This window comes from Leuresthes tenuis, unplaced genomic scaffold (assembly GCF_036924035.1).
Source record: "Leuresthes tenuis unplaced genomic scaffold, fLeuTen1.0.hap1 SCAF_24, whole genome shotgun sequence".
Taxonomy (NCBI): domain Eukaryota; kingdom Metazoa; phylum Chordata; class Actinopteri; order Atheriniformes; family Atherinopsidae; genus Leuresthes; species Leuresthes tenuis.
This window is the reverse complement of record NW_027325378.1, coordinates 10,227,744-10,240,316: the sequence shown is the minus strand read 5'-3', so window position 1 is coordinate 10,240,316 and position 12,573 is coordinate 10,227,744. Positions and strand designations below refer to the sequence as shown.

The window sequence follows — 12,573 nt, the reverse complement described above, 5'->3', positions numbered from 1 at the left end:
TCCAGCAAATGAAGCAATAACAATAACGACAACGATGAAGACGGCGATACTAATGATGAAGGTTTTCAACACAGTCATTTTTTTTCCTTTTCATCAGTGCAAATCCAAACAAATCAAAGTGAGAAGACAACGATTCAGGACTGGAGGAATACAAAGAAAAAGATAAACTTATTTTGGTCTAAAAGCTGCACCCGACTGTACGATATTTTGCTGTTTCACTGCTGTTGCTGTTTTTTTTTTTGTTGTTTGTTTTTTTTTTTTTCTTCTAAAAAATCAATTTCCAAACAAAGGGACTCGCTATTTAAACCCACCTTTCAATCAAGCTCCTGTTTAAAAATACGTTTTCACATTACAACACACGGGTGAATGGGTGATATTCCTTAAAAGTGGGAAAAATTCAAATTCAGATTTAAGGGTTTGTGTTGCAGGCCGGTTGATGTATTGAAATGTGTAGTTTTTGCAGTGCACAAAGGCTCTTATTATAATTCAGAGTCTGAAATGGTGTCATTTCCTCCAGACATCCCTGTTTTGCTGGGAGGTTAGAGGCCAAGCCCAGGCGGTAGCGGCCTGTCTGTGAATCCATTGTCTGCCGCTTATTTAGCGCTCAACATTAATCTGCGCTTCCCCTCACAAGTGAGAAACAATCGCAGCATGAGAGTGGCCTGTCTAATTACATCTTTCACTCTCAACTTTCACTGTTTGGATAGGGCCCTTTGTGATGGGGCACATGTGCGACAGGAACAGGTAGGTTTGGAGTGAAAAATGTTTTGTTTTTTGAGGGCGAGGGAAAAAGCTGCGTTATAGCTTTTGAAATAAATTAACTGGGCTATACAAAGATTCACTAAAACCCCGTGATGCTAGACGTTTGTGAGCCTGAACACAGACCTAGATTAACTCACTGTAAAATGCAGGCAGTGAGACTTAACCATAATTGCTTGTATTACACACACACACAGACAAATAAAAAAGTAGTTGATGTTTCCTATGGGACAAAGCCTGGCCAAAACGAGCTTAAAACGCTGAGTCTATGCCACAAATACAAATGAAAACGATTATGGACATAGTCACTGGCGTATTTTTCTGTTTGTCCAAAAGCATTCATTCAAACAAAACTAATATATTGACATCATAACGCCTGGTCGGCCTCTTGTACCTAACACAATCACATCACTTTCACACAAGAAAAGTAGGTTATGGGTTAATTTTAGAAATGTGGATGCTCCACTCCCAGAAAACTTGAGAAAAAGACGATGCGTGTCTCTAATAGAAAAAAAAAGAAGAAAGAAAACACAAAGTTGAACTGTTCGAAGGCTTCTCACTCAGCCTCCTCGGATCCCCCTAGTTGTCGCGCAGCCCCGGCTCAAAAGCCACAAGAGAGACGCTTGTGCGATCCTCGCTGGCCGGTGGCGTCCTGAGAGGGGAAATGCAAACTTAGTGCTGGTCAGCAAAGTTGCTCAAAGTTTTGTCTTTGGCGCGACTCTGGATCCCGAGCAGCGCGCACAAAACAGTTTGTTTGCATCACTGATTTTCTTTTAAAGGGATATGGACCCAGTTCTGGGTCGACCGCAGCGTCGCGAGAAGCAAACACCAGAAAATGAGAAATACCTAACGCGCATTCCTGTGCGTTTCAAAGCGGGCAGGAAGGTTACTTTAGCTGTCACGTTTTTAGTTTTGATGCATTTTGTTGCAAATTATGAGGTGACTGGAATCTACTTGATACAACAGGCTATCCTGCAAATTAGAGTGGTAAAAAGCGATACTATATGAAACACGAATATGCTGTTGCTATGGGATACAATTAACGTATGTTCGAGGTATAAATAGCGATTTTATAAAAACAAAAATGCGTCTTTGGGCATACATGCGATGATAGCCATCCAGTGGTACTGCTTTTACGCATGTAACCTTGTCCAGGACGAACTGTTTTTAAGTTACTCTTCTTTCTCTTGGTCTGAAAGCAGCGATTACGTTTAATGTAGAAAAATGTTGAATATGGAAAATACACAGCATACACTAGGGTTTTTAGCAGTGCAGTTTCAGATGTTTTAAGGTATGCTTAGATTTTCACATCACGGATTCCCAAATAGGCCAGTGAACGTATTTTAGGTTAAAATAAATATACATTTAGTCTCATTTGTCTTCACGTCACTAGATCTTCGATTGGTAATTAGTTCAAATTAACTGCACCTAACTGTGGGCATATATGAAAGTGTGGACAGTTAAACTTCTTATCATTGAGGTGCATTAGAATATAGTGAAAATGTGCTTTCACAGTCATGTTAGTGGGAATGCCTGCCCTGAAAGCAAGGAACCTCGGGGGTCCTCGCTGCTCACTCTGACAACCAGGGATCTAAATCTATTGTTTTGTTTTACGCACAAACTGATGCGCATCGTGTTTCCATCTCCCAACTAAAACTCCCAAGAAATAAAATAAAACATGCCAGGGCTTCCTAAACGCAGGTGAAATATTGGGAGTATCTGGGAGCATGCACTGGATTTAAATTAGGCTTCCTCTCCGTTAGTTCGGGACTCTTTCTCTTTACTAAGGCGAGAATGGGCGTTTGTAGACTGCTCTGGAGTCTGCGTCACGTGACCTGGTTTCTGCCGTCCTATTGGTCCAAGGCACGTGTCTGGGAGGACGGTGGAAGAACGTCACTTGGGGGGCTCGTATTGAAAATAAGAACAAAACTCCAGAGTGAGAGTATTAGAGCATCAGTTTAGGAGCCTCTTTATTTACCCTTAGTTTAGTTTAGGTGTAGGCAATACTGAGCACGCTGAAATCGGATGACACTGAACTGGATGGTGCGCAAATGGCAAATGTTTTAGCTCTGAGAAATCAGTTGTAACCCGAGGTTGAGGGAATATATGTGAAAAAATTATGCTTTTCTCAAAGGACACTATCGCAAAGCTTTGCATGGTGTCCACGGGACTCATCACTATCTGAGGGTTTTTTTTTAAAAGAAAAAAAACAATTTCTACTCGTTTTTGGCAATCTTATTTCCTTGAAGTTCTTCGCAAATTTCATTTCAGCGGAGGGAGCGATAAAGGGGTTAACGAGAGTAAAGCGGGGAAAGTGAATCAGTATGGAAGAAAATGATCACGGTAACAGAGATGTGGTGGAGCGGCAGGAGTCGGCGGATGAATCCAACAGAGCCATCCTTCCCCTCTTACAGGCGCCGGGTAACTTGCAGATCCCTCACCGGGTTACCAATTTCTTCATCGACAACATACTGCGGCCGGACTTCGGACGGAAAAAGGACGGGAGCGCAAACCGCGAGGAGAGTTGCCTGGCGTCGCGGGAGAGTCACAACAGCCCCGCAGCCCCTCAGACCGAGCCGGTGGGGAGCACGGTGCCAGCGGAGGGGACTTCCACCCCGCACACGGTTACCGGAGCCAAGAAGCCCGCGATAGCCGCCGAGGAGCCTCTGAAACCCCGCGAGGAGAATGGAGACCAGTGCCTAAGCTCAGACTCAGACAGTTCCCAAGCCAGCTCAAAAGCATCCATGTCTCAGCCCATGCTGTGGCCAGCCTGGGTCTACTGCACCCGATACTCGGACAGGCCTTCTTCAGGTTGGTGCCATGCGTTTATCTATCTTGTATTCTCGGTAACCTGAAATACCCCGTAACACTGACCCCGGATGGCTTGACCGACTTCTCGCTAGCGGAGTAGAGCGAACCGTGCTGTGGAGCGCACAGTGAGAATTTACAGAACACAAATCACTTTAGAATTTACAAATACATAATAATATCTATCCAAGGCAGCCAGAGGGAGAGTGTATGAAAAGCGTGTTTTTGCACAATTTAGAAGCCGTTTTTACCACATGAATATTACATTTAAAGGAGCTTTTTTTGTGAGAGTAGGCCTATTAAAAACAAACGAGAATGAATTCATTTTTTAAAATAGTAAAACTTTCTCAAATGCTTTTGTATTAAACGCTTGACAAAATACATAAATACAACACATTTGTGGAACTACTATGCACAGATTTCTCGTTTGCAAAATGCTACAATTCGGGTCGTCTTGCAGTGAATTTATTCGCCTTAAGAGCATCCTATTGGGGTCCTACATATCGTAAACATGAGCCCGCTGATAGGCTGCTCATCTTTCAGAGACCGTGCATGTTTGCAAGTTAATATTTGGTCCGCTTATTTGGCTGTTTTGGTTTGCGGAACTTGTGTTTGGGATTGTACAAAATCTGTTTTCACAACGTCGCTGGTTGACTTTTGATATCATTCATAATCTTTCTCTGAAAGGACACACAATGCTCCCATTCAGTTTCCAGCAAGGTAGTGACTGTATATGTCTTAGTACCTATCAAAAGTGGAGTACAACTTGTTCTCATGTATTATGTAACGCCATATAGTGTGGCGTAGGCGACTACTACAAGTTGTAGAGCTGCAGTTTCCATATGGGCTGCTCGAAAAAAAGGACACGCTCGCTGATTCACGAACTTTGGAGCCGCATTGTGTTGTTTCCTGATTGTTTCACTCAATTTTGGAGGAAGGCACCGAGCAGGCCCCCATCCAGATGGAAAATTAATGTCTCGCCAATGCGTGCTGCTCAGATTCTGTGCACGTTTGCCCATTGAGGCGCTTTTCAAGTGGCCCACAAAAAGTAAAATGCAAAGTAGCAGCACTGAAATTGATCCCGTTTTTCCACGAACACCAGCAACACAGAGGCTGAGCTGTGTCAGCGGTGCTCTTCCAGTGTTATCGACTAATAATTCCTTATTACTATAGACAGTTGCAGAGTGTGTTCAGTGTGGGCTTGTGTGTGTGTGTGTGTGTGTGTGTGTGTGTGTGTGTGTGTGTGTGTGTGTGTGTGTGTGTGTGTGTGTGTGTGTGTGTGTGTGTAATGTGTGCAAGCGTGGAAGAAGGATAGCAACAGGGAGGCATGGGTGCTATGGCTTCTTGGATGTTTTTCTCAGTGAACGTGACAACACTTGGGCCCTCATTCTTTTTCCTTTTCTTTGAAAGTTTTAAAATAAAAAATAGTCTACTTTGCGGGGGCAGATGAATATATTTCTGCATTTATCATGGGCTATAAAAAGTCAACGCGAGCAGGTACACTAAAAGCGATTAGTTTACATGTATAGTTTGGAGAGTTTGAGCAAATCAAATTCTTGCAAAATACACTTTACGCACGTGTTTTGGACACTGTCCTCAATGCAAAGTATCCAAGGAGCATGTTGTTCACGTGTTGCTGCACTATTTCTATGAGAAAATCTAAAAATGAATCGATGATGCCCATAAAGTTGTTATTACGACGTTTCCAAGACTATCCCTAACGTAAAGCTCTGGGTCTATTTTTCATTCTTTATCTCCATTTTGCTGGTGGCCATGTTGTGATACTCACAAACCAATGCATATGTGTCTGTGCACCCCCACCTCCCAATCCCCCCACACTACAGGGCCAAGATCTCGCAAACCAAAGAAGAAAACGACCAGCAAAGAGGACAAGCGACCACGGACGGCCTTCACAGCAGAGCAGCTGCAAAGACTAAAATCGGAGTTTCAGACAAATCGGTATCTGACGGAGCAGAGGCGACAGAACCTGGCGCAGGAGTTGGGCCTGAACGAATCCCAGATCAAGATCTGGTTTCAGAACAAGAGGGCCAAAATCAAGAAGGCCAGCGGCTCTAAAAACTCTCTGGCCTTGCACCTGATGGCACAGGGACTTTACAATCATGCCACCGTCTCGTCGAAAGACGAAAAATCAGACAGCGATTGATTTCCAGAGATGTAACGGCAGCCTCCTGACGAAAAAGAACCTATAGTAATCCTATGATAGATGTTTATAGAGATATCACAGAAAGAAAAAAAAAACTCTACAGGAATATTTTATGTTGCCACAGCAGATAAAAATACTACAAAGTACTTACTATAACTACCACTCACAATGGATGTACAATGGTTCCAGGACACAATAACAAATAAAAAAGGAACAATAAGGTCACTACCAAGAGTCCCTAGCTGAATTTTTAACGATACCATGGCTCTCTGTAGGTTCCTATGGGAATATTATAGTGATTTTTCGTTATATGGGAGGTTAAATCAAGCCAACAATGCAATAATATGACCGATTAAAGGGCCAGTGTATAGAGTATACCAGCATAAATTGTTTAAAAATAACAGAGAGATATTTCTGCAATATCACGTCTATAAAAGATGTTGTATAAAGGTATGTTTTCATTGTTTGTCGTCCCCGCCCCTCCCAGGAGGTACAACCGCATTTTTATATACACAGTAGAATTACTGCTATCCATGATGGTCATCATTTCACATTTAACTAACTGGCACTTGACGTTTCGATCTGTCAGTAGAGTGAGAAAAGAAAAAAAAACAAAAAAAAAAAACAAAACTGAAGTCCAAAGAATATTTTTCTGCTGCATCCAGGCTACTGTGAATTTAAATAAATGCTAACACGATTTCTATTGCCATGCTTGGTTTTGTTTGGTGTAAAACTGGACAGAAGAAGGTGTTCCGTGCCAGCTGCAGAGCTAATTGGACAGACTTTGAATTTTTATACGCTTTGTTGTTGTAATTCACAGGATCAGTTTGTTATAAGTGACCGAGAGCGAATAGGGATTTTTTTCTTTGTTTTTTCTTCCTAACACGCCACTTAAAAACGCTAAGTTAGGCTTTTGCTTACTCGAATTATGGTCGTCTCACAGCCTTTAAACAAAACGTGCGTATTCTCTTCGTTATGCCAATGCATCAATGCAGCTATTATAGTTTTAAACAGCAATATGAATCATTTTTGTAGCTAAATGAAGGTTATAATGCTGCCTTTTGAGTCACAGAAACAACTCTGTAGCATAAAGACAATGATGATGACAACCATTTTGCGCACTCTTTAGACTATAAATGCAGGTTATTGGATGTTCTTGGTAAATCTTTCTCTATATACATTTTTATTACATATCCATATATCATAAAAAGAAGGCAAATCCGTCAGTGACTGTATTACAAATGTTGGAAATCTCTTATCGTTGTTGAAAGGACTTCATATGTGTATTTATATAGATTATATTGAGAAAAAAAAATCTATCCAATGACCAGTGTTGCTTTAGAGTAGATTTCTGAGGTGTTTACACTGCTTGTTTATCTTGCAATAACTTCTTTTTGTTTTCTTTCTTTGTATCTTCTTTTTTTTTTCCTTTTTTTTGTGAATGAAAATTGTTTATGGGGCCTTTGCATGAAAGCTGCAATTTGTTGTACTTGGGCAAATAACTGTGTTTATAAAACTTTGGTCTTTATCGACAAAAGTATGATCGAGCTAAGTTTCAGACTGTATCCATACCAAATTATGGACTTTTTGCCTTTCAAAGTGTTTTTGTTGTGTATCTGCAAAAAGTGTGTGTGAATTAAAATCCACCAAACAGAAACACACTTTGCCTTAAAGTTCAAGTGGGAACTTTCTATGAAACAGAACTGTGCCGAATCAGAGAAGCAGTATTACTTCAAATGCAGACTACTCAAGTTTAATGCCTTTATGAAAACTGCTGGTACGACATTATGAATTTACTCATCAGCGTATATCTATCTATATATGAACATGTTTAAATGAAATTACAACACAGAGTTGTAGAATACAATGCTATTTTTTATTTTATGTTGGAAGTATTCTTTGGTATAAATGTACATAATTTGTATCATGTATTAATTGTGTAATTAACTGCCTCCCGGAGACTGCAAAAGAAGAGTAAATAAACCTTGAAGATTATACACAAGTTTCTGAATCCTTTATGAAAAGCTTTGTATGTTGCTCTAAAACAGAGAAGAAGCCTGACTGAAGAAGTACATGTGACCCTTGATCAATGCTGAACTTGTGCAGGACTTTTGGTCCCCTTAAAACAAATGCATTGCTTGCTACACGTGTCAAGAAAAGAGAAATACATTCAGTGTTCACAAACGCAACCACAGACAGAAATAAACTGCATTGCTTGACAATCCTTTCCATGAAAGAATTTTCAGTTAGATTTACGGAGGATCAAATTCATGGGTTATGAGATAAAAACATTTGCAAAAGCATAGAAATATTATGCAAGGGAAAGCCTTGAACAATTCCCAGGCATGTTTCCACAACAATGCCTTATCTGCATTTCCATACTTGCACCACTAGTCTTTGAACGCCATGTCTAACGGCCGGTGACTCGCATTAGAGCAGATAGGGCTGCTCCCAACACTGTCTTCAAGACGGTCAGTCTTCCTCGCCGCCTCTGAAAGGAGCCTGTGCTTCTATCACGAGGCAGAAATGGGAATAGAGAGGGGGAGGGAGGGGTGGGGGGCTGGGGGGGATGAGAGAGAGAGAGAGAGAGAGCAATGAAGGTCAAAGCCCGTCATGGCTGCAGGTGGCTGGTCCCCCCCCCCTCCCGTTCCTCAGTAACCCATTCTCCACACACAGCTTTCTCACTCTCCAGCTCATACTCTCTCTGCCTCTCTCTCTCTCTCTCTCACACACACACAAATGTATCACTGCATTTTATTTTATTCTTGCTTTACACACACACACATTCCCAGACTCCATTCATTTCTGTTCATCCTCACATGCGCACACACCCGTTGTTTTGATCCTTCATTCAGCGCATCAATAGAAACCTTCATCAAAATATTCACAGGCAGAGGAGCTGCCTGAAGTTCAGACAGGGACACCAAAAAAAAAAAGAGGAAAAAGAAGAAAAACAAAAATGGCCGTAAGGCTGCATGGACACATTCTCCTGGAACAAAAGCCATTATCTGAGAATAATTTGTCTCATGTATGGAAGTGAGATTCAGGTGCAGGTGACCTCAACCGGTCCATCTTTTAGGCTCTCAACTGCATCATGCAAGTCTTGCATCTGTCAAAACATAACACACGACAGTGTAAGTAATCAGCAAAGTGAAACAAAAAAAATCTCCGTAGCAACTGCAGAAACTTTAAAAAAAAGTGTTGAGCAAAAGTTTTTATCGCACTGTGACTTTTCATGCTGCAAAAATGGAAGTGAGTGCAGGATAGATCAGGAAAGTATCAATGTCTACCTCTGCACACAAAAGGGCCCCATCCTGCTATGACCTCTCCTACCATCCTCCCCCTCCCCTACTGTGTCATTTACCCACAGTTTCTAAATGCTTCCTACGGCCAGAGTGGAATCTGCTCAGAGGTGCCTGGGCTTTGTGGCGGAAACATAATTAAAGTGGTGAAAGATGTAAAAGGTGAAGAATGGGGATGACATCAGGCCAATTTCACACTTGGCACTCGAATGGCTACGTCCAAGCCAGGACTCTTGCCTCGCAACACAGATCAAAGCCCACTGTCAACGCACCAGTGCAGGAAAAAAAAAAGAGGCAAAAGGACACCTAACTATGCTAATCCCCAGGACGAATATATTTTAATCTTGTTAGAATACAAGTTAATGCCGTGGCTCAGTGGCTGAACTTTTTTTGGTAAGAATGAGAGGTGGACAGAACTACTTTTACCTTTTCTACATGAGGTGCCTCTGTCTGGCACCGCCGGACAAACAGTGAGAGTCTGAACAAACTTTCTTTTGGGCAAACTTTGTGTATTATCACGCCACATACTGTACAAGCGGCAGATAGTCACAGGCCACTGAAAAGGCAAGCAGTTTTCATTAAGAACAACGATGGGAGGAAAAAAAAGAAGCTAAACATGCAGTGGCTGTGTCAGTGACCTGATCTGAATCCCCACTAGGGCACCTAACAAGCAAAGGAAATGAGTATTTTGTGGACCGGTTTGTCCCCTCTCACATTGAGCCCTCCTTTCTCAAAAGCACCTTGGTAACCCTTGATCTCTCATGTATGGAAAGTCAGGGCGCTGGGGCCTGCAGAAGTTGACTAGGCAGACAATAGCATGTGGATGCTTTCTGCTAAAGTCACACCCAGGCAACTCTCATTTCACACACCGTGTTTGAGTGACCCTTGAAAAAAAAGATGCAAGACTTTTAAGTCAAAATTCTTTTTGTTAATTTAGAGGAAATCCTCGAAACAAAAACATGACTTACGCACATTTCTTCCAGAATGCTGCTTCCAGATTTTACTTCTAGAAGGTTTTTTTTCTGCTCACTAACTAGAATTAGTGGATTACATTTCCCAAAGTTGTTTATAATGTGCTGCTGCTCCAAAGTGGCTGCTGATTCGTTGATGGAAACAGATTAGCCTGTTTTAGAAAAAATGTGGAAACAATTAAAGGATGGACGACTGCAGGAAATATCTTAGATAAAAAAATAAAAATAGCTGACAGGTTTGATTTGGTCACAAAAGTTGCATCATTTGTTTTATTTACACTTTAAGTGACGTCATGATGATTTTTGGAAAAAAATTCTTCACAATAGGCACTTTAAACACCCTAAATCTAACCCTAACATTTAATATGACGTCTTGATTTTAGTGTGATGATGTGGCAAGTGGAAGTGGAGCATATTCAAAGAGCAAACTAATAACATCTTGATTTCCAATGCATGCAACGTCTCTAGATTGTCAATTTCAAGATTTTTGCTCATGGACGAGCAGCAACCATGACTTTTGTTTCAAAAATCAATAAATATCTTTGTTTATATTTTTCATGACTTAAAATAATTCCATGCGGATGAATTCAGAAAAAAGATAAAGTTTCATCCAGAAAAGAGCCCAAAGTTCTAAATATATTCATCATTTATTTGCAAAAAAAAAAAGTTGGAAAAAAAAAGAAGCATTTTCCTATTTCAAATTTCTTGATCACTTTAGTTTAAAGCAAGTTTTGCTCAGTGCTGATAAGATTCCTTCCAATGAGAAATTACCCAGAGTGGGTTGCATTTTCCAAACTTTCTCATTCTCATCATAGTATCAGTGTGGGTTAGATCACCTTCACATACTGTGACACATGGAGTTGTGTGGGATTTTTCTGTCATTTAGCCTTAGATCCTGTTGTTCAACTATTCTTATAAAAAGGTTTTCATAATTTCCAGCTACAATTTGCTGGTCTTCAAATTACACCTGAAGTTTTTGTGGTGGCTTTCTTTGCAGTGCAATAGTCAATAGTCGTGTGATTTATTCTATAATGGATGTCTGCTTCAAAACAATACCTCTATCTTACAGAAGCTTTAAAAACAAGTTTGATTTTCATATACAAACATATACATTACATCCTGACCGGAGATTGGGTGTTCTGTGCTGTATCTGATGCACTGTAGTGAGCAATGTTGAACAGCGACCAAAAATCAGGGCGCAACAATCAAAAAGCCAGAAGTAAAACATTCAGTACTTTTGAGGGACAAGTAAACAAAGCGGTCAGATATTGATTTGTCATGTGATGTGCTGCATTATTGTATCATAATTCATAAGTTGAGGGAGTCTAAGCAACAAAATACAGATCTTTTGAACAGATTGATTGGATCTTACATCACATTTCCGTACACATACTAAATAAAGATGTACAGTGTACAGTCATGCCAGTTCTGTTCCTTTTTACTGAGTTTGTGTTGCTTGCTGACACACAGCTAGACAGGGTCAAGGATACTTCTGACTCACCTCAGGCCCCCTGCTTTCCCTAAGGACTGGCCTGTCACTCACTTTGTGGTTACGGATCATGGCTGACAGAGGCACAAAGTGAGAGCTCGATGCTGCATCAACAGCAGCAACATCATCACCAAAACAACTCCTTAGCGTGACATCTTCCTTCTAGTCCACCACCAGCTTTCTGCACGGTGGAAAGGAAGAAAAAACACATTCACACACCAAGAGCCAATAATAAAGTGTCATTCAGCTTGAGGAGGAAGAGCTAAAAATACAAAGAAGAAAAAAGAAAAGAAAAAGAAAGAGGATGTTTACCTTAAAATTCTACCTTCCCCACACTGCTGGTTTGGATGTGGGATGCCTCACAATAGAGCTGTTAGAAAGAGGCATCCAGTCCTGCAAAGGTTCAAAATGATGGGGCATGATACTTAATTTCAGCTGGATATACACATCTTAGCTCTGTGAGCCACATTAAAAGGGACTAGAGATCACTAAAACAGTGATGGGTTACTGTAGCGTATACCCTTTAATTGGTATTAGTTAGATTACCTAATAAGCACATATATAGAGCCATCTGACTAAGAGCAAAGAGTTCCAATAATAACTGATCACAGTGCTTTGTTCTTTTGCATAAAAAATGAATATCAATGCTGAAATACTGTACCTTAACACTTGAGAATGCAAAGGATACTATGGCTAATGCACACAACCTAAACTAAGACAAAAAACATACACACACACACACATATATATATATATATACACACAATATGAATAATTCAGATTCTCCACATTTTTCGGTGATAAAAAGCAGGAAATTATGCGACTATCAGTACCTCTGAGCAACTAAGCCAACCTTTATCAAATCATTTCACAATTTAATGGCAGCTGGCCTATGAGCTGGATGAAGAGTTAAAAAAAGATGACATGAGCACTTTTCTATACAGAGTAGAAAAAAGGAAACAATGATTACCAAAATACAGATTTTTTTATACATTTGTTTACATTTGTTCATTTGTTTTTGAATGCATGAACATGTGAAACAAGTTGAGGCTGAATGTTAGGTTTCACATTAAAGAAGAA

At 40.6% G+C, this 12,573-nt stretch overlaps 1 protein-coding gene and 1 long non-coding RNA gene across 5 annotated transcripts in view; one reads left to right on the top strand and one right to left on the bottom strand.

Annotated features, from left to right (window-relative positions):
* Positions 1–12,573, bottom strand: part of LOC140284646 (uncharacterized) — a 36,805-nt gene that overhangs the window by 7,834 nt on the left and 16,398 nt on the right. For 2 of the 4 annotated variants that reach the window (XR_011910206.1, XR_011910207.1), the window contains exons 5-6: positions 11,806–11,886; positions 11,506–11,674 (exon numbers count right to left, since the gene is read on the bottom strand). This is a non-coding gene — a long non-coding RNA (uncharacterized lncRNA). Of the gene's footprint in view, positions 1–7,119; positions 8,841–11,505; positions 11,675–11,805; positions 11,887–12,573 lie in introns of those variants that run through there. The other 2 variants (XR_011910208.1, XR_011910209.1) reach the window with 2 other exon arrangements.
* On the top strand, positions 2,724–7,092 carry en2a (engrailed homeobox 2a). The gene is made up of 2 exons (XM_072378566.1): positions 2,724–3,570; positions 5,412–7,092. The coding sequence occupies exons 1-2, from the start codon at positions 3,084–3,086 to the stop codon at positions 5,729–5,731; spliced, it is 807 nt and encodes a 268-aa protein (XP_072234667.1). The 5' UTR covers positions 2,724–3,083; the 3' UTR covers positions 5,732–7,092.